General features: G+C 37.5%; 5 protein-coding genes across 6 annotated transcripts; 2 read left to right on the top strand and 3 right to left on the bottom strand.

Moving 5' to 3' along the window:
* Positions 1-125: 125 nt before the first annotated feature.
* LOC121748462 (putative clathrin assembly protein At2g01600) lies at positions 126-4541 on the bottom strand. 2 transcript variants are annotated; one of them, XM_042142837.1, is made up of 15 exons: positions 4274-4541; positions 4047-4116; positions 3586-3683; positions 3100-3238; positions 2876-3003; positions 2460-2552; positions 2269-2319; positions 1998-2063; positions 1831-1896; positions 1622-1702; positions 1467-1547; positions 1172-1351; positions 993-1068; positions 753-859; positions 126-640 (listed from the first exon to the last, which is right to left on the bottom strand). In XM_042142837.1, the coding sequence occupies exons 1-15, from the start codon at positions 4361-4363 to the stop codon at positions 299-301; spliced, it is 1668 nt and encodes a 555-aa protein (XP_041998771.1). In that variant the 5' UTR covers positions 4364-4541; the 3' UTR covers positions 126-298. The 2 variants fall into 2 exon arrangements, with proteins under 2 accessions (XP_041998771.1, XP_041998770.1); XM_042142836.1 differs by having other exon boundaries at positions 3586-4116; positions 4274-4352.
* A 4514-nt stretch (positions 4542-9055) lies between these two features.
* Positions 9056-10164, top strand: LOC121749644. Its single transcript, XM_042144226.1, has 2 exons — positions 9056-9798; positions 9891-10164. Exons 1-2 carry the CDS (start codon positions 9567-9569, stop codon positions 10058-10060), a joined length of 402 nt encoding a protein of 133 aa, XP_042000160.1. The 5' UTR covers positions 9056-9566; the 3' UTR covers positions 10061-10164.
* A 2763-nt stretch (positions 10165-12927) lies between these two features.
* Positions 12928-13904, top strand: LOC121747662 (protein C2-DOMAIN ABA-RELATED 7-like). Its single transcript, XM_042141738.1, has 2 exons — positions 12928-13366; positions 13454-13904. The coding sequence occupies exons 1-2, from the start codon at positions 12983-12985 to the stop codon at positions 13751-13753; spliced, it is 684 nt and encodes a 227-aa protein (XP_041997672.1). The 5' UTR covers positions 12928-12982; the 3' UTR covers positions 13754-13904.
* A 105-nt stretch (positions 13905-14009) lies between these two features.
* LOC121747418 (kirola-like) lies at positions 14010-14720 on the bottom strand. The gene is made up of 2 exons (XM_042141453.1): positions 14503-14720; positions 14010-14415 (listed from the first exon to the last, which is right to left on the bottom strand). The coding sequence occupies exons 1-2, from the start codon at positions 14693-14695 to the stop codon at positions 14144-14146; spliced, it is 465 nt and encodes a 154-aa protein (XP_041997387.1). The 5' UTR covers positions 14696-14720; the 3' UTR covers positions 14010-14143.
* Positions 14721-16120: 1400 nt separating this feature from the next.
* Positions 16121-18725, bottom strand: LOC121747417. The gene is made up of 7 exons (XM_042141452.1): positions 18232-18725; positions 17588-17829; positions 17364-17486; positions 17073-17189; positions 16808-16993; positions 16588-16729; positions 16121-16456 (listed from the first exon to the last, which is right to left on the bottom strand). The coding sequence occupies exons 1-7, from the start codon at positions 18629-18631 to the stop codon at positions 16296-16298; spliced, it is 1371 nt and encodes a 456-aa protein (XP_041997386.1). The 5' UTR covers positions 18632-18725; the 3' UTR covers positions 16121-16295.
* Positions 18726-20394: the final 1669 nt, after the last annotated feature.

Here is a 20394-nt window from a genome sequence, read left to right as displayed (position 1 = left end):
ATTTGGGAAAGTATGACTATTGCAATTTCAAGATTAGAACACGTAAACAAATTAAGAAATCTAAACGTCTCAACTTCAATTTCTTAAATCACTCTTACTTGTTGATTAGGACGGGGACGGCAGACTTTCGTTTAATTTTCATTCATTCAAATATATGGTCAACTTCACCTTAAATACAAACAAATAACTGCATCTCTCTCAACACATGTATACACAACTTGCAAACTATTACAATTTCATTCTCTATCAATATCAATGAACCTAACAAATTGCATTCTATGTGACGATATAACTTCTTTTATAAAAGACCACTACCCCCAAATGGATTAGTAGTTTGATGATATGCAGCAGGAAACGCTTCGAAACCCGTCTCACCAAAAGGATTTTGTTGGCCCATCAGGAGATGTTGATGCTGTTGTGTTTGCGGATACCCATATTGAAATGGATTGTTATGATTTTGAGGTATAGCTGCCATTTGAGCTGCTGCTGGATGCATAGGAGCACTGTTCGACATTGCGAATGGATCGCTAGCTTCAAACGGATTTGGAGCAGCTGCTGCACCATAAACTGGTTGCTGGGATGCTCTATACATGCCTTCGTTGTATAAGCTGTCGAGTGTGAGTAAATCCAGTCCTCCCGCCTGCCATTGTAACATCCCCAAGCCAAAATTTATGATGCATTCATGTAATGAAAATGCTACAAGCCAAAATTTGTGATGCATTCTTTAAACTATTAACAGCACAAGAATGTACCAATTGCCGCTCCTGTCTCGTGCTGGGAGTCGTTACTAGCGCAAGTTCCCACCCAGTAGGATCGAACCCTTTTGCTTGGGAGGCATCGGGTTCAACTGTTGCAGTGCCTGCAGCAGAATAAGATAACAACCTAGGTAAAAAGGTGACTGCAGAAAATAGTCGTGAAGCAGAAGAATTTTAACTAGTACTATTTCTTAGCAGGCGGAAGAATTTCAAAGATCGGTATGCAGAAACTCTAACCAGATGGAACAATAGCTAGAGCCAACGCATTGGTTTCTTCGATTGCAGATGCATCTTGCACGGTACCGTTCAACCCCTGAAATTTTGTCGTTCATACAAAAAAAGCATGGAAGGAATGGATAAGAAAATGTTCATACATATCCAAAATATTCAATATTTACATGAGAAGTGGAACTCACCAATAGATCATCAAATTCCAAGTTAGCAGGTGGATGTGGAGAAACTGCTGCCTCATTAGCAGAGATGGGGACTTCGGCGGATGGTGGTGGCATGGCTTCCTCCTCCAGCTCTTTTGTATCTTCGGGAGGTGGAGGAGCATCCTCTTGCTTGTATGTCAGCAATAGCCTTTCAGGATATTCCTATTTACGTGAAAAAAAAATCTCACTCCTCAACGGAATTGATTTATGAAGGGGCGGGCAATAAAACGAAACATGCAACTAAGCAATGTTTGTAGAAGAGGACAAGAATTCTGACCAAGGCCACACTGGCAACCGAAACCATTCTAGGAGCTTCTCTTATATATTCTTCCATCGTTACCAGAAAGGACTGTGGAGGCTGGGGAGCAATATATTTCAGTCATTTGTGAGTCTAAAATTATTGCTGCATGAAACATAATAGACAGTGCTTACCTCTCTCAACACAGGGAACTGGAAGTTTCTAGCAAGCTCAAGCCCTTTACAAATATCATAAAAATTAGAAAGACCAGCAGCCTGCAGCAACATCATAAACAGTATTGTCATGAAAGAAAGTAAGTCGAAGTGTGTCATAGTTTATATATTCACGAGAGCAAAAGAACCAAACTAAAATGAATAACACAGCCCGTAGATCAGTAACCTACCTGCTGCCCTGCTCTTTTATAAACATCCAGCGCTTTGACGGCTTCATGCCTTGGCATCTCAAAAAACTGAAGGCAAATATAGGTAAGGACTACATTTTTCAATGTGAGCAAGCAAATATGAAGCCCTAAAAGTAAATAAAATAACAGTAAAACAGTATTCACATCACCTTGTCAACAAGATTGATTATCCCATCATTTATGGAACAATATATTTTGTAACTCTCTTTGAGTGCCTAAAAGAATTGATAATGAAGTCATCAAAAAGTGAGTTGCCTCAATTAATGATATCACAACATAACTATTAAGAGTTTTGAAACAGAAAGAAAGTTATCAAGCAACACTATCTGTTCTCTTATTGACATAGAGAGTATAGACTATAGAAGCATGATGATTAAAGGATTCCACATATATACACAGTTGCTGATGGAAACCACATACCAAAGCAAGAGAGTACTGAACCAGGTAGTTCCCTACTGCTACTCCTTCAGGCTGTAAATCATGAATGGCAAATTAAGTTTTGAGTTGGTAATAGTAAAATACAAAATTGGAAATTTGAGACATGGTAACAAGGCCATAAACCAAGGCTGGTTATGCCAAAATAAACAATTAGCCATCAAGTCTGGGACCACCTGACATCCAATAAGACGATAGAGTAGTTGTTGTAAAGCAGGCAACTGCACTAGAAGTTCTTCACTACTCAATTCTCTAGTTCTACTATAACCCTGTAAACAAATTAATGAACAACAGCCATCACCCAATTGATATTGATATGGTATAAAAACAATGATATATTTGAACTCAGATCCAGTCAGTCTGCCATATTGTATGCCCTAAAACAACGCTATTTGTCACTTGTCAGCTTCAAACTACAAGAATATAATAAAACTTTGTATTAAGCAATTCTCGGAGGAATATGCTTAACAAGTAATAAGATCAATGTAAAGAATTAGTATTGATAACATAACTTCTATCACAAATTTCATAGGTTAATAAGAGTATATCCATATATAAACAAAGCAGTTAAGCATTGACAACAAAAATGTACCTTATCTTGCCCTTGTGCGGGTCCAGGAAGCCGTTCGGCTTCAATATCATACCCAAGAATCCTAAAACATTCAAGACGTTCTTCTAGAAACTGTGCATATGTCCTTACCCAGGCAGAGTAATCCCAAGCTGCAGTAGAGAAGTACACGTTATGATAATCATAGTCTAGCAACCTTTTAAAGGTGAAATTATACAAAATCACCTCCAAGAACAGAAGCTACATACCAACAGGGCTTGAATCATCTTTGAAATTGGACATTTGGAGGACTCGGCCTCTCTTTTGGAAATTCAGAAGTTCCACTTTAAATATAGGATCACCTTCTCTCAGTGTTCTGTGAATAACTATTAACGTCTTCAATGCAACCTGTTGTAGTAAAAGATAAAACTGTCAAAGTGTTGCTTATATCATGCCTCTCAACACTATTTTGTAGTACACCAACAGATAAGGAATCAGAACCATATAACACAAATCTAAGAAACTGCATCATAACAAAATCAAAAGGCAACCTTATTAAACAGTAAAACCAAAATAGCATGAGCTAAAAAGGCATAGCTTTTTCAAGATCCAACCAACACTTGATTGATGCAACACATAGAATGTAAAATAAATAGATTAAGTTAGAAATATAAGTTTGAAGACAAAACTGCCAAATTAAAGAAGGAAAAAACATACATAAGAGTCAACAGAAAACAAAATTTTGCAATTCATACCGTCCAGTTGTGTGTTTTTGCCAGTCGTCTCGAAAGTGCATGTACGCAGTAGGCAACATCAACACGAGGCCCCATCACCGATGTGACTGCCATAATTTCTGCAAGAAGCATCCGGATACTAATAATATAACTGCTAGTGTTCTCATTTTCAACATTCAACAAGGCATTAAAGTTTAAACTAAAACAATTTTTACTTCCCCTCAATGAAAAAATATACAAAGCCTCAACAATTTCTGTATCTGAATTCCCAAGACCAAAGTCTCCCATTTGGAACATTAAAAGTTGTTGATAAACCACAATCTAAGAAACTTTTCTTGGCAATGAATAAGCTGAAGTCTCAACATCTCCTAATGTCCACAACATATAACCAATGAACCAATTATCCTTGAAAATTCAGAAAACTCAAGGGGAAAAGGATAATAACTGAATGGAAAAAGAAAGAGTAAAAGGGAGAAACAGACTTCTGAGGTGTCTCTCTTTTGGCGGTTGCTCCACATGATTGGTAGCCTTGACGATCGCCACATCCACATCCTGTTTTCAGACACCGAAAAACAAATCTTTATTGGAAAGAAGCAAGATTCTCTAGTGGAAAGTACCAACAGTTGATGGGAAATCAGTAACCGAATGATGGAAACAATGTAGTTTTCCACAAGATTGTTGATGGGAAAGAAAAAGGGTGAATTGGGACCTTGAAATCAGAATTGACACGGGCTAATCCGACTTTGGTATGATCTTTAAGAGCACCGTATGCTTTCCTCCATGTTTCTAATGTCCCCATCTACCTTTTCCTGTTCACCCTCTCTTCGATTCGTTGCTTTCTTCAACCTGCTAAGTACGAATTGCCAATTGCTGTATAGTTGGAATAAGTCGATTGTGAATGTAAGAACTGGAAAATGTACAGCGTTTCAGAAACAGGAATTTTTGACGCTTTGATTGGTTGAACAGAGACTGGTAGTTTTTGGCGGCACATCCATTACATATTTACACGTACGTGTAATATTCTTTGACATTTCTTTTCTTCTCATTATTATTATACGGAAGTTCTACACCATCAATTCATTATTTATGCATTTAAAAAATGTATTGGTCCTTAAAATTACAAAGTTTCAAATTGATTGTAAAAATTATCAACTTAGGATTTATAATGATTTTTTCACGAAATTAGTTTTTTTTCTCCATTTGTGAGATTCACTACAAGAGATAAACTTATAGTAATTTCTATGACCAAGTTTTAACTTCAAGAAAAATATCAAATTCGATCAAAATTTATAATTTTGAATACCAATTAACTTTATTAAGTTTCCTATTTAAATTATTTGCTACACATACAGAATATCACTATTAATTAGATGAATGAATATGGTCACTTGAATCTGAAATATTTTAGTAAAGTAGTACATAAAATATTTATACATATTTAATTTAAGAAGAAAATATATTTTAATACTGTATGAAGTAAATGCCTTTAAATTTAAAATAACAAATTTTATATGAAAATGTACAAAAAAAATTTAAATAAAACTATTCTTTAGTATCACAAACTTTTTAATACACCAATTTATAGGTATGTTTTACTGTATAAAGTGTACGACTTATTTACTTTGTCATCTGAAGCTGCTTTAAGGCTCCAGTAAATTATACTCCCTCTATTCTCATTGAAACATCCAACTACCATTCTTCTCTCTGCTTTATTAAACTAAATAATTTTTTCTTAAACTTCATGCAACTTAACAATGTCGATATCTTGAGTGGGATGGATGAAGTTTTTTTTCCCTCACTACTAACTACACCTACCAACTTCTCATAAAATCTAAGAGCATCCATAATGGCGGCGAGCGGACCGATTAGCCGATTTCCGGCTCTGACCGGTCCGCTCGCCGAACCATTGCAGCCGGCGAGCGCACGCCGATTTTCGGGCGCTGGCCGATGCGCTCGCTGATCGGCTGGCCGCCATTTGCAGGCTCCCGATCGGTGAGCGATCGGCCAGCCGATTTTTTATTTAATTTTTAAAAATTAATGTAATTTTTTTAAAATTTAAATGTTATTGAATTTTCCCGTATCTGTGTCGTAAATTTAATTCCGTATTTTGTGTGATTGGTAATTATTTATTTTTTATAATTTTACTTATTGTGGCTAGCCTATTGCTTGTCCAGTTGCTTGTCCTGATGATGTGGCAGGATGGGTTTTTAAGTGCTGATAATATGGCATGTGGAGTTGTGGCTGGCCTATGGCTTGTCCAGAACCATTGGAGATGCTCTAATGCTACTAAAAAATTATGAAAATATTAAGTGGGGCGATAAAATATTATTAATAGTGCACGGGTACATGGCAACTTGAATTAAATAACAAATTCTCATATTCGGAAGTACGTACAGGGAAATTGAACCTACAAATGCATTGGAAAAATTCTTGCACATTTTTCAATTTGACATACAACATCAGCCTCAGTGTATTTGCCTAGTTTTTATAAAAAGTTAATACTATAATTTAAATTGCTCTTATCGGGTAGAGAAATTATAAAATTTGACTGTGAAAAATACACTACTTTGTATGGTCAACTGTTTCATTTACAAAGTTTCAATTTTCAGTAGGAGTCGCTACTTAATGTAATCAAGAAAAAAGCTACAACCTGTTAGTTTTATAAATTAAATTCGATAATTTTCAAAACGCATTGATTCTCATTTAATTTAGTACTAGTAATTAAACAGGGCAAAAATGTACCATAACCCAGGCACGTTAGATTGTCAAACCTAGCTTATTAAAAACTTGCAAATTTAATTCAAATGGTGTAATCCAGTGACATCATCCTTAATCAAATAATATGAGGATCCATCTACCCTGGAAATAATTATTAGATTCGTAGATGGATACCCATAATCTATTAGAGAGAAAAATCTTTGCTAATCCTACAGTAAATTTCTCTCCAAGATTTACCATATTTTGCAACCATTTTCCTTATTTGAGAATGAGCGATTTCTCTCCTATAAATAACCCCTCAAGCTTCACCAAAAGGATCCTCTTTTTGCAACATATTTTCTAGAGATTAAAAGTTAGAGTGCTTCATTGTGCAAGGAGGTAAAGAAGGATTCAAGAACATCAAAACTACAAGGATTCTACCTTTGAGTTTTATTTGCTTTAGTTTTATGTTCCAATTGTTTTCCCTTCAATCTATGTCTTTAGATTATTCTATCATGTGTAACTAAATTCATAGGATTCTAGGGATGTGTTAGTAACGACTTTGGTTATACAATTCCTTTTTCTATTTAATATCCGTTTTGTTCCTACTTTGTTTCTTCCTTAAGTTAATGGATAATGCTTCACGTTTGATTGACACATTCTGTGATGAATTAATATAACTTGCTACATAATCGTGAGAGGGGGTTGACGAGTTAGATCCACTTAATAGACACTACAATTAGCTTCCTTTAAAATGACACTGTTAATTGAGAACGAGGACTTTTCAAGGGTCTTAGGAGCTTTTAGGAGTTACGTATTTATGATTAACAACCCTAATATTTGTAACCAACGTTTACATCGCATGAGCATAAACCAGGTGACTCGTTCTATCAAAGTAATAACTGTGTCATGGTATTGTAGTTGGAACTTGTATAACCATAACTGTGAACGCACATCCCTGGAATTCCCTTATCTCTATACTTTTATCTCCGTGATTTATTTGCAATCAGTTGTTTATTGCTTTCAAAATTCTTTTGTTTTCAAAAATTCTCGAAATCTTTCGGTTCTCCAAATAGTAATCGAGTTTTAGTATAGGATAGCCAGTTTGTGTCTATTTTCCCCGTGACCGATATCCAGTACTAACCTTTAGCTATACTATTCATACTCTGTGTACTTGCAGGTATTTATAGTGCTAATAAAAAGTGCATCACTGTCCCTGAGGGATTCGACCTTACTTCTCTTTACTAATCTATAGTATTGTGGGTTAAGGTCTTGAAAGCTCTGAGTCTCTCCGTTCACACACCCAGCGACCAGTAGTTATCATCCAGCTTGAACAGTCTATTGTCTGACCTGAAAAGTTGCGCATGCTATACATGTTTTGATTTACATGTGAACTTTGAGTAATTCTGTTTAAGGGAAAAACCAGCTTTCAGCCATCGATGAATCGTGCAAGGCCGTTGAGCCATCGTGCCAGACCATCGAGCCATCGTGCAAGCATCGTGCCATATGAAAGTCCACCGAGCCATCATGCTAGGCCAACGTGCCATATGAAAGCTCACCGAGCCATCATGCTAGGCCAACGTGCCATTGTGCTAGGCTACTGAGCCTCGTACTAGTCCCTCGGACAGGGCCATCATGGAAAGCCACCGAGCTCAAACACATAATTTGAGCCAGATATGCGATTGAACGAAATGTACTTTAGTCAAACATATACAAAAGTGTGAAAAGATGAGATGTTGATAGTCGGTGCGTGCAAGTGATTTACTTGATGTGACCCTGCGCTACATGGGCTCTACCATTTACATGATTTTCATAAAATATTTGAGTAATAAATGAATAAGAAAGATGAGAGAAAGGGTGATACCTGGTGTACGGTTCTCCGGGTGTTGCAATCCTGATGTGATTAGAGAGGTGGTTTGAAATATGGGCATAGGATTGCGACATGTTAATATTTTCATTGAGCGATAATTAGAGCAGTAATACATCTATAGAAAATAATGAGCAGAGAGTGCATAACCATGAAAATTGGCATGGGGTGTTCAAAGAGTTACCACTTGCCACCAATTCAAGTTCCACAAAAATGGGTTTTATGTTGTATAGTTTCATTGGAGCAAAAAATGTTCTAAAGATAAACATTGGTAGTGGTTGGTATACTTGTATTAAGTTGAAGATTTTCACAAATTTACTATTTTAGTCTCATAGCTTTTCAATTAAATATATAATATAAATTATTTACCTGTATTCCTAATGCTTACACAGCTCTATCTTTACCAAATGTAGCCCATTATTAAAAATTGACCCCATAATCCCCAACGTCAAATAGAGATGAAAGAAAAACGAAGGTCTATTTGTTTGTTATGCAATTATTTTTTACTGTAATTTTCCATCCTATATTGAACGTAGATCAATCACGCGAAACAGAAGAAAAGAATGAGTGTACGGTTAAATAGATTTCGAGGTTTTAAAGTTTTATTTTCTCTGAAGAGATCTTAAATTGGGGCTAAGTACAAGGATCTCATGGTTCCACAATTATTTTATTATGTCATATATCCACAGGTATTTGTTTTAGTGGAACGTTTGAATTAATTGGTCAGCAATGATTCTGAAAAGACAAATCACAACAACTTGATTCCTATTTGTGGGAAAGATGCGATGTTTAAGGATCTTAATTCTTAATCGGATGATTAAAAAAGAGTGCTAAATTAGAAAATTAGTGAGAGAATGAGATAGAGATGTGAGACTGAGAGAGGGACATACCAAAACACAAGACTACTATTTATTAATGGTGTCGAGGTGGGGCCCCAGTCAGTAAATAAATCGAGGCTTGCGTGGGTTGGTTGTTCCAAGCGGCGTCGTATCGTAGTTCTTCACCCTTTTCCAAAATCCAGCCGATCCTCATCTCAACACCGACCGCGCATTGCAATCCTATCTTTTCCGTATAAATCCCCCTTTCTTTCTCTCCATCATCATAATCCAGAATTCTCTACCAGTTTTCCTTTGGCTCCATCGCTAATAATCTCAAATTTTCTCTTCATTGTGAATGGTGGAAATCCCCTCTTTGTCGTTAATGGTCGTCCCTTCTTCATCCAGAAGGGGGATTTCTCTTTCTTTCTGCTTCGGATCCTGCAAGGAGGGCTGGTATTACCGCTGCCTCGGCGTCGACCCGTGAATTCCTTGCTTTTGGTCCCCCCTCGCGAAAACAATAACGATTCGTTTTTGTGAAGGATTTTCGTCTCTTCTCTTTTTCTCGGATTCTCATTCCTCCTTTTTTTCCCATTGAAATTGAAAATAAATAAATAAATAAAATGTTGCTTCAGAAGCAGAAGAAGAACCAGGTGGCGAAGGGCAATCGGTTTCTGATCAGCGTGACGGTGCTGGGGAGCGCTGGGCCGATCCGGTTCGTGGTTAGCGAGGATGAGCTCGTTGGCACCGTGATCGACACTGCTTTGAAATCGTATGCGCGTGAGGGCAGGCTCCCTGTGCTCGGATCCAATCTCGATCATTTCATCCTCTACTGCCCAATCTCCGGAACTGAAGGTATATTGTTACCGTTAATTGGTAATTTATTATGTAATTAAGGGCAAAATCGAATGTTAATTGGATGGTAATTGAATGTTTTGGGCGCGCAGCTTTGGTTCCGTGGGCGGCGATTGGATCAGCCGGCGTGAGAAACTTCGTGCTGTGCAAGAAGCCGCAGACGGATGATATGAAGAGCGCGCCGCGGCGGAAGGCCGGCGGAGGTGGGATTTGGAAGTCCTGGTTCACCAAATGTCGAAGCCACAAGATATCTTCTCACTAGAATGAGGATTTGGAGTTTTTTTTTAATTTATTTGTTTTTTCAAATCAAACATGTCAATAATGTAAACACCTTGGAGGTCATGAATAAAGTTGTTTTCTTCGTTATGTCGTCGGTCGATTTCTATGTTTGATTACGTCACAAAGATTTCCCATTAAATGTTAAGTGAAACTTATAGTAGCAAATTGTTATTAAGTGATTATGAACAAACTTAATAGGTTTTGACCTCTCACAAATCATAGGACAATAAGTTCTACTTCAATAAATAGGTAGGTCCCCTCTCTATGATATTTGAGTCCCCACAACCAACTAATAAGTCAATACATACTTGATTACCAAATCTATACTAATCTAAAGTGCCAAATTACATTTTTACCTTTTTAGCGGAAATTTGTAAAGCTATTTTGTTTGCCGACTACAATTGGATAGAAAAAAAGCAATCCTCTAGAGCAATAGTGACTTCTCAAATAGTCCAACCAAATGTAAACTTCTTGAAGAAAATTTGACACTTTTAAACACCAAACCTTGAAATCAAAGATTAAATCTTTAGAAAATAAAACAAAGAGAAAAGTGGAAAAATAAAATCTGCTCACCATACCTATCGGAAAAACGACGTACGGCGGGGGAGGGGTGTCGGCAGTGGCGGCGGCCGACGGTGCGAGGCGCGGAGGAGGCCGAGGTCGCCGCCTGTGTATGCACAGTGGCAGCGGCGGCAGAGCCGAGGGAGAGAAATAAGGAGTTGGAGAGGAATGAGGTGATGGAGTGGAAGCTGGGCGGCAGGGGCAGATCGGCGGCGGAAGCGGATCCGCAACGGCAGTTCGGTGAGGGGGAGAGAAACCGACCGAGAGAGAGAGTGCAGACTGCTGCTGACTGGATACGGCCGGACTGCCGGGAGGAGGACGGCGCAACCGCCGCCTGTGCATACACAGTGGCGGCGGCGGCGGCAGATCGGGAGAGAGAGAGGGGGGGCAGCGGCGCGAGGCAGGAGAGAAGAGAGAAAGAGGGAGAGAAGGGAGAGAGAGAGAGACGAGAGGGGGAAGGGGACGCTGCCGGAGACGGCGGCGCTGGTAGAGCGGCGGGACGGCGGTGACAAGGCAGGGAGGAGGGGAGAGTCATTTTTTTTTTGGTGCACGAGGGAGGAAGAAGAAGACCTAGGGTATTTGAATGTGGGTTTCTTTATTTGGACTCATGATTTAATTATTTGGGCTATGCAAATATAAATTCGAGCCCAACTACTTCTAAATAAATTGGGGCTGCAGTGCATGGTGAATGTGAGGCCCGATTTCGAATTTATTTATTTCTGGGCTTAAATCAAAATGGTTAAGTAAGATAAAATGATTTGTTATGATCCAAGTTGCTATATTTTTGTAGAATAATCTATCAATCATAATCTAAAGTGTCAGTTGAATGAAAAAACTTATTTGCCCTTTTTGGCAGGAAATTGTGATTGTTTGCCCTTTTGGTCATTTTGAGTTAGTAGGCTTTTAGTACTTCTTATAAAACTGTGTAATCAATTTATAGTATCTTTCTTGATTAAATAAAGTTTTTAATTTACATTTTTTATTTATTGGACTTTGTATAATATATATTTTTAAAATACTTTTTTTAATAAATAATTAAGTGTATATATACAGTTAGAATTGGGTTGACTTTGATTTACTTATATTTCTATCTTTTAGACTTTCCAAAATTTTGAAATATGTATATATTAAATTTAAATTTGGCTAAACCAAAATAATTATAAAAAGTGAAGTTAAATTAATATTATTATTAAACAATGAACAATATTGCATCACAAGAACATTTTTATTTACTCACACATATTTTCTTTATTTTATTTCTTATTCTAATTAACTCATATTCTTTGATCATTAGTCACACATCTTCTTTTTGTCATTAATTTTATTGTTTTTACTCCACTTAGATTATAAATTAGAATTGCATAATTGTTTCATTCATTAGGGAATAGTAAATTCTTCATTTAGAGTAAGACAAGATAAGTACATTTCTATTTTTTTAAATCTTCACATTGCTTTTTTGAATTCTTATTTTCTATATATTTATTATATTTTGAATTCATTACGAAACTCTTATGTCCCGTGTATAGCTAGGGTGTAAATACTAGTACTTATTTAAACTCACTCTTATCAAAATGAAAATTAGAGTAGCGACTTCCAATGAGGAAAGCAGTGGATTTTCAATCATGTTAAAAAAGCTGAATCTTGAAATTCTCACTTCTCTACAAACAATTAACAGATTAGTTATATCGTATCTATTTGAGATAGGAGTATAATGCTTGTTAGTGGGAGAATGAAATTTGTGGGCAAACGTAGGAAAGTTGAAGTAGATGATGCTGTTCTTGATCAGTTTCCCTTGCCTTGGCGACATCGATCTCTCACTCAAAACAGAGCAACTCCCACAACGGCAATCACCTGAACTTAGTTGAAAAAGTGGAAGAGGGTCAAGATGGAGAAGAAGCTTGGAGGAGGAAGGCAAGGATAAAGTGATTGTGAGAAGGCTATATATGGAGCTTTATGTGGCCGAAAAAGGTGTAGTAGTACTATTTTGGCTCAACAAATTTGCTTATATTCATCGTGATGTTGAAGTCATATTTATTATTAATGTTGTATAGAAATTGAATTTTGTATTACTCTTTTATCCTTCCATTAGTATAAATAGAATTGCATCAACCAACCCTATACTACTTTTAGGATATGAAATGAATGAATAGATGATGGATGGTGGAAAGCAGAAGCAATGGACAAAAAATAATGGTTGGGGAGAAAATGGTGGGAACAAATGCATGTATATAATAAAAGGATGGAGGTGGGAATGGAAGGATGAGTTGAGTTGAGTTGAGTTGAGTTAGAATAAAGTGGATTAAAAAAAATAAATAATTGATAGGCGTAATGTATAGAATAGGTAATGGTCAATGGCCGGTGGTATAGGTTCTCCTTGAATATCTGCAGTGATCTTGGGCAGCTCTTTGTGTATCCCTTCAAACTCTCCCACACTTGTTTCGAGATCAAGGAGAAGAAAAGGAAGGAAGGAGGAAAACCAACAGGATCAACCAAGGGTGAGGGCAGCGTCGCTGAAGCCAAGCTCATGGATGTGCTAGGACTAATCCGGATCAGGGTGCGCCGTGGGATCCATCTGGCCGTGCGCGACACCCTCAGCAGCGACCCCTACTGCGTCGTCTCATGCTCCAACCAGAAGGTCAAGACCAAGGTTGTGAGGGGCAACTGCAACCCTGTGTGGAACGAGGAGCTCACTATCTACATCAAGGATTTCGATTCTCCCATAGTGCTGGTATATATGCTTACATATAATTTCTCTGTTATCTGATCTAAAATGTGCGTTTTAATTTTATCAAATTTTATGTTTTGTAAAATGCAGTCTGTGTACGACAAGGACACCTTCACGGTGGATGACAGCATGGGGAGCGCGCAGATAGACATCGATCCGCTCATAAAATGCCTGAAGCTGGGGCTGCAGAGCCTGCCGGAAGGGACGAGAGTGGAGAGGGTGCAGCCGACGAAGGAGAACTGCCTGGCTGAGGAGAGCTTCATTGTGTGGACCAAAGGAGGGAAGATGACACAAGACATGATCCTCAAGCTCAATGATGTTGAATCCGGACAAGTCCAACTCCAGATTGAATGGATTGAGATTCCTGGCTGCAAAGGCCTTCGTGTCTAATCCAAATCACGCAAATTAAACCTCCTCCCTTACTATCTATTTGAATTCTCTCATCTACCTCTTATATATCATTTCCAATTTGTACTTATATTGTTTTTGTAATTAGAACTGGCTTCATTTTGCTTAGTTACTTTTTTTGGTATAATATATCGTCAAGCTTATCAATATTTGATTGTCGTTTATAACAAAAATCAAATTGAATACTTTAAATTAATTATTTGTTGGACAGATTCAGATAGGTATATGACACAAAGAATTGCACACAACATGATAGTTTATTCATATATGAGCAGATGAGCAGGATACACATAGATAGTTGATGATAGTTAATAATTATATGAGCAGGCACACATAGATAGTTAAATCGAAAATGATAGTAGTGGGTTTTAATCAAGCAGGGGTGATATGGTGAGTCTCGATATCTTTGGTGACGTGAAGGCAGAAGTCCATGAGTGAGTGAGGATCAGCAACATCCTTGTTGAGCTTCTGGTACTGAAGAGTCCACGTCACGAGGTTGTCTTCCCCTTTGGTGTCGACGTGGACTATCAGTTTCATCACCTTGAACTGCTCCATCAAGTCTCCTTCTATCACATTGAACGTCACAGACTTGTTCTCTTCATCTATTGCTTCGATTATCTCCTTCGCCACCCTCTCTTTCCCATCTGCATATGCATGCATATAATATGTTATCACGAAAACAAAAACAAACTAAGTACATAAGAGTGAGAGAGATATAGCAATTAACTTACCATGGAAGTAGCTCCAGCAGATGACGGATCCAACGGTGCCCCATTGGCCTTGATGGAGTTCACATGCTTTGACCTTGTCGGGACACATGCCTGATATCTTATGTGGTTTTTGTCTGAATAGTTGGTGGAACACATCTCCATCAGATTTTATGCAAATCTGAGATACCAACTTCTGGCAAACCTCATGAGCCATTCTCTCTATCTCGATCGGATATGATGAGTTCGTCTGCACATCCCCCGCCTCTTCATATAGGCGCAACATGATTCTATCCTCACATTCTTTACTATATTTTGCTAATCTTCATGTTCAAGCTGTCGGCCTTACTCTGATTTTACTATATTTCTTGCATTATAGTAGTAGTATTGGAATAATTAAAGTACTCCAATATAGAAATAATACAAGAAAGTTTAATAAGTATAAAATGCAATAAAATCAGTTAATGATAATTACAGATCCTCCTTCAATGGCCCCATGAATTCACGTTGCATTTATATTTTCTTAGTTGCGTTCATCATAGTCGATATTATAAAAAGAGCAAATTCCCTGTCATAAGTATAGCGGCGAATTTCTTATTTTGAAGAGATCTACGATAAATCTTCTTAGCTTTGTGAGAGACGCATGAGCCTCATGCATCTTTCACTTGAACTGATCAGATTCCAAAAGCAGTAGAAGAAGAAGCAGTTGAAAGACGCATGTGTCTCATGCGTGCGATTCATTAAAGTGAAAGACGCATGAGGCTCACGCTATCTCTTACAAAGTTGGAAGGAAACTCTATCGCACATCTCTATAAAAGTAGAAATTCGCCCAAATATATCTAACCTACAATTAAAGAGGCAGTTCTCAATAAACAATTAATTGGATGGTAGTTTTGTACTAATGAGTCATCGATTAGATAGCAGCACATATAATTAAGTTAAAATTCTGCAGTTTTTTATTTCCAGGTGGAGCTGAGTTGTGGCGGATCGATTGAAGAATCATATTCCAAACTTAATTAATTGAGAGACTCTCAGGGAAAGTACATATTCAGTGGTCAGGTTGAAATCATTTTTATACTAATTTGGGAATAATATTGTAATAAAATATTTCGAAAGAATAGACATCTCTGAAGTGAATTAACTAACATCATCAGAATTATAAATTTACGTTTGAAAAAAAATTGTGGAAAAGTTGTGGTATATGATACTAATTTTATTATTATTATTATTATAATTACAAGAAATTTATGCAGCTTAAATAATTTATCTTGGAATAAATATTAAAGGGTTTCAACAATTTAGTACTACCATTTGTGGAAAAAGTTGTGGTGTAGAATCCAAATAACTAATTAAATAGTACTAGGAGTATCTCTTTGAAAACCTAAGTCTTCATCCTAATCAACATATATTAACTAAAGCCCAATTAAAAATGACTGAGCCCATAACTCTCTAAGCCCAATGGATTGGTCCAAAATGCATTTAAGTTCTATATTATGCTTTCACATCCGAGAATGAATTGAATCTATCACCTCCCTAAAGATATAGCAAGCAAAAACAAACACATTATTAAATTTTATTTTCAATTATTTGTTTGATCAAATAACTATTCCCGTGGGGCAGTTTGAATCTAGTTAGTATTACATTAATTAATGAGATCGGATCAAGGTTTTATTTATCATATAAATAAAATACTCATAAAGTGAAACATGAAAGGTAAAATTGAAACTGAAAACCAAAAGAAAAATTACAATGAGTAGGGGACATTATTGATTTATTTCATATTGCAAGTGTGACGGCAGCCATAAATTCATGCATACTCACTTGTTTACCAAATCAGATGGATAATTTTCACCCCTCACAACAACTGAAGACTTAGAGAAATTGCTCTTGTTATCTGAAATAAATCCATTCTCATCACTACGTTCTTGCAACGAGGAGTGTGGCATTGCTCCCATTATCTGCACTGTTAGACTCCCACCTACAAGAAATAGCACTCCTCAATTTGATTTCTGGTATAATGCAAAAAAGCATTGGTATTTGACTATTTTCACATTGATTACAAATCGGGCCAAAAAAAAGCATGTAAGGAGGAGAAGGAGTGGGGTCTACCAAGAACCAGAGCAGCTCCAATCCATCCACTCACTCCCCATCTCTCACCAAGTAAGAACCAAGCAAATCCAGCGCCCCATACAGGTTCCAGCCCATATATGATCGCAGTTTCTGTAGCCGAAACATCACGCATCGCTGTCATCTGCATAGTGCCATATATTTATTCGCTTGCCAACAGTTGAATAATCCCATAAGGTAAGGGCAACACAAGAAACCATACCTCCACCCATAAGCACAAGCTTGTTGAAAAAATCCCAGTATACAATGCAGGTATCCAAGGAAACGACGAAATCCAGTCTAAAACTATTGCTGGCGTCCAAGAAAATGGATTTGATGCATTGATATCTCCAGCAAACCATCCTTCAGTGAAGTACCAAAGGGTTGATAGAAAGGCAACAACGCATATCTATATAGTTTCATTAGCTAAACTTCCACGACAACCATGAAGATTAAAAATCATGAAAAATAAAGAGCTATGACCTCACCTCATATCCAAGGAGTGGTAAAAGATTTTCTCGTTCTGTGCTTCTTGAAATATGTTCAGTTCTTAGCATATGAACCCCAAAAGACACTGCACTTAAAAAGTTCAGCAAGTCTCCAATCTGTAAACAAGTACAGCAAATTAGACGAGAGATATTTCGTGTACACGCATATGGACTCCGAATGGATGAAGCAAAGCAATTCAAGGAAACACAATGTATCCGAATAAAAATTTCATCCAGAGCCATACTGAAGAACAATCTATCATGGTAATCATCGGTATGGTAGACACTTACGCATGGAGGTGACCCACTGGATTCCAGCATTGCAACTCCAATGATCGATGCCAGAGCTCCAAACCATGTATATATAGGTATCTTAGATCCTAGAATGCCATCAATCAAAGGCACAACAATTACCTGAACATCACAAAAATCAGGAGAAGCTAAAACACTCAGTACTCCCATTTGACAATGCCTTGTTAGTTGTTAGCAACATTCAAAATCTTGAGAGTTCTCACAGTGAACATGGCAAGAAATGATGCTCGTCCAGCATCAGATGTGAGAAGTCCAAGGGCTTGCAAGATGTAACCTAAGCTGACCCAAAATCCCAACTCCAATCCTGCTTTACGAGTATGAGAATCATTCCTAGCTTGGAACACGAACGGAATGAACGGAATGGCAGCCACAACAAACCGCACAACTGTGAAAGCCTCGGGGTCGATAATAGCTTCAACTTCCTTGACAACTGGAATGTTACTAGCTGCAATGACATGGTTACACTAGGTATCCCTTATATTGCCATAACCTACAATTTTCAATTCAGGCATTTCACTTTGACACCATTTGCTATACTTAAATGTTGGCAATGTCAGTTTATCAAACTCATCCAACATGTTTAAACTATAAATTTGCACACCAATTTCAAATCACCAGTTTACTTGTAAGGCTATCTCAATTAGCAAAGTAGGTTCTAATTGTCGGAGGTAATAAACATTACTGTTTAGATTCAGCATCAATATTCTTAATATGTAACCTTTCCCTTTCTTTTTTCACACTAGTCAACGCATATGCCATGTGAAAACCCGATCAACAGACTAGACTTTTCTCTCTAAAAACTAAAATTGCTACAATAACAACAAAAATCTCAAATTCAGAACGTTACCGTAAATAATGGTGATGCAATTGAGCAAAATGATGCTCCTCACTTTCTTCGATGCGAAGAATATCCTCCGCCACAATGCTCGCTTTCCAAACACCGGTTTGAAACTCAACTTTCTACCATCAAATCCGCTCATGTTCAATGGAGAATCGAACGACTTAACATTTTCCGGATCAGCGTCAACGACTACCACTTCTACTGATTTCCCTCTCAATCTCTTTCTCCCATTATTGGAACCGTTATTGACAGAAGAGCAGCATGGAGAGGATGATTCGAAATTCGGAGACCAAGGGATAGCAAGGTGGCGGTTATTGCAATAGATTGGGAAAATCGTGGAAGATTGAAGAGAAGTTGCTGCGGCAGAGCTGAACGGCAGCTGCTGCCATGGCGACGGCGTAGCCATTGGTTGGGGGGAGCTATCAGCATAGGACAGTTGAGAGTAAGATTTCTTTTACCATGGATTCTCTACAGTGCCCTACACTACGGTAGTAGCAATTAAAAATTAAGAAAAACGAACCACCTATTTTACCCCACGTTTTAACCTTATCAATCCTCAACGTGTTTTTAATCCCGATAGTATGAATTTGTGGCATTGTTTGACTATACGAAGTCCATATCAAATGAATCCCGCTATAAAATTTTAGAAAAACTCCACTATATTTAATTCTAAAAAAATCCTTACTATATCAAACGTTTATTTTAAAAGGTATACATGCATTTCACCATAAAATATTAGAAAAACGCTACAACATTTACTTCTGAAAAATCCCTTCAATTTCTAACACTTTATTATTCTAAAATGTATACATGTAGTATTTTAGATGACTCACAATTTACACAACGCCAAAAAAAAATTTAAATTTAAACAACTAATTTGACAAATAAATAGTACTCCCTCTGTTCCTTGCTACTTGAGGTGTTTAGTGAGCTAAATAAAGTAGATGAGAGAATAAAGTAAGTGAGATTTTTTTTTCATACATAGGAGTTCGAGATACATTCGGCAAGCGAACTAGCCCGCCACAGCCTCTCGTGGCTCGAATACTTTAGTTTCCCTCCGACGGGTTCGGACGTGAACTAGCCAATGTTGGCTCGTAGACTGCACTCCCTCCGACGAGTTCAGCCCTGGTAGACTACCCGCCACCCTCAGACGCGTCCAGGCTCGAAAGCTTGCCAAGCCCCAAGGAAACAACCTTGAACAGGCCCACATGGAAATTAATCCCAAAGTCGCGCCATCTAGGAGTCGAACTCAAGACCTCCAGGATGGTGTCATATCCTTGCCACCCTTCTCAACTACTTGAGCTAGGGGGCTTGGATAACAAAGTAAGTAAAATTAAATGTTTTGTTTTTAGCCAAAAAAAGAAATGACTCAACCAACTTGGGACAATCCAAAATGTAATACGACTTAAGTAACTTGGGACGGAAGACGTATTATTTGATTCATTTGTCGCATGTATGTTGTGAGTAGGGATGTTAATCTAGCCTGAATTTGATGAACAGACTCGAATAATCCGCTAAATTAAAGTACAAGTGGTAAAAAGATATTGTCTAATAGGGAATCCAGTTAGCCCATTTAGGTTGGACCAAATGGTTGGACGTGCTACAACGTCAATTTATAGTAGAATTCTACTTAAGGTTTCTTTTTTGGTTTGTATTCCAATTTTTTTCCCTTTATTTCAATTGTGATGTATCTTGTTCAAGAAAAAAACACTTTGTCAATCTTTTGTTGTGTTCACATTGCTGTCCAAACTCCAAACTAATGGTGATTGGCGCTACTCCAGTCCCGAAATTCACCGCGGCCTCCTTTCCCAATCCTCTCTATCTCACTCTCTTTCACACGTCATTAAACAAAAGTAATAAGAGTACGATTGAATTGGTCAAACGTAGAATGGTAATGCTTGGCTAAAGGTCTCGTATTCGAGATCACTTTGCACGAGGTCTCAAATTCAAGATTACTATGATGCGATTTTTAAAGTTGAGTTCATTTGACCATAAAAAAGGGTAATAAGTGTGTTTCCTATCGAGTCAAAAATAAGGAGAGCTAATGTGGGGACGAAGATTGTAAGAAGGGGCAGAGTGCAAGGGCATAATAGGCATTTGCTCTATATATTGTCATTATTATAATTATTAATTGTTTTCATTAAAAAAAAGACATGTACTATATACATT

Source organism: Salvia splendens, chromosome 9 (assembly GCF_004379255.2).
Source record: "Salvia splendens isolate huo1 chromosome 9, SspV2, whole genome shotgun sequence".
Classification (NCBI taxonomy): Eukaryota; Viridiplantae; Streptophyta; class Magnoliopsida; order Lamiales; family Lamiaceae; genus Salvia; species Salvia splendens.
Note: the sequence above shows the minus strand (reverse complement) of the source record. Positions and strands in the feature narration are given on the sequence as shown.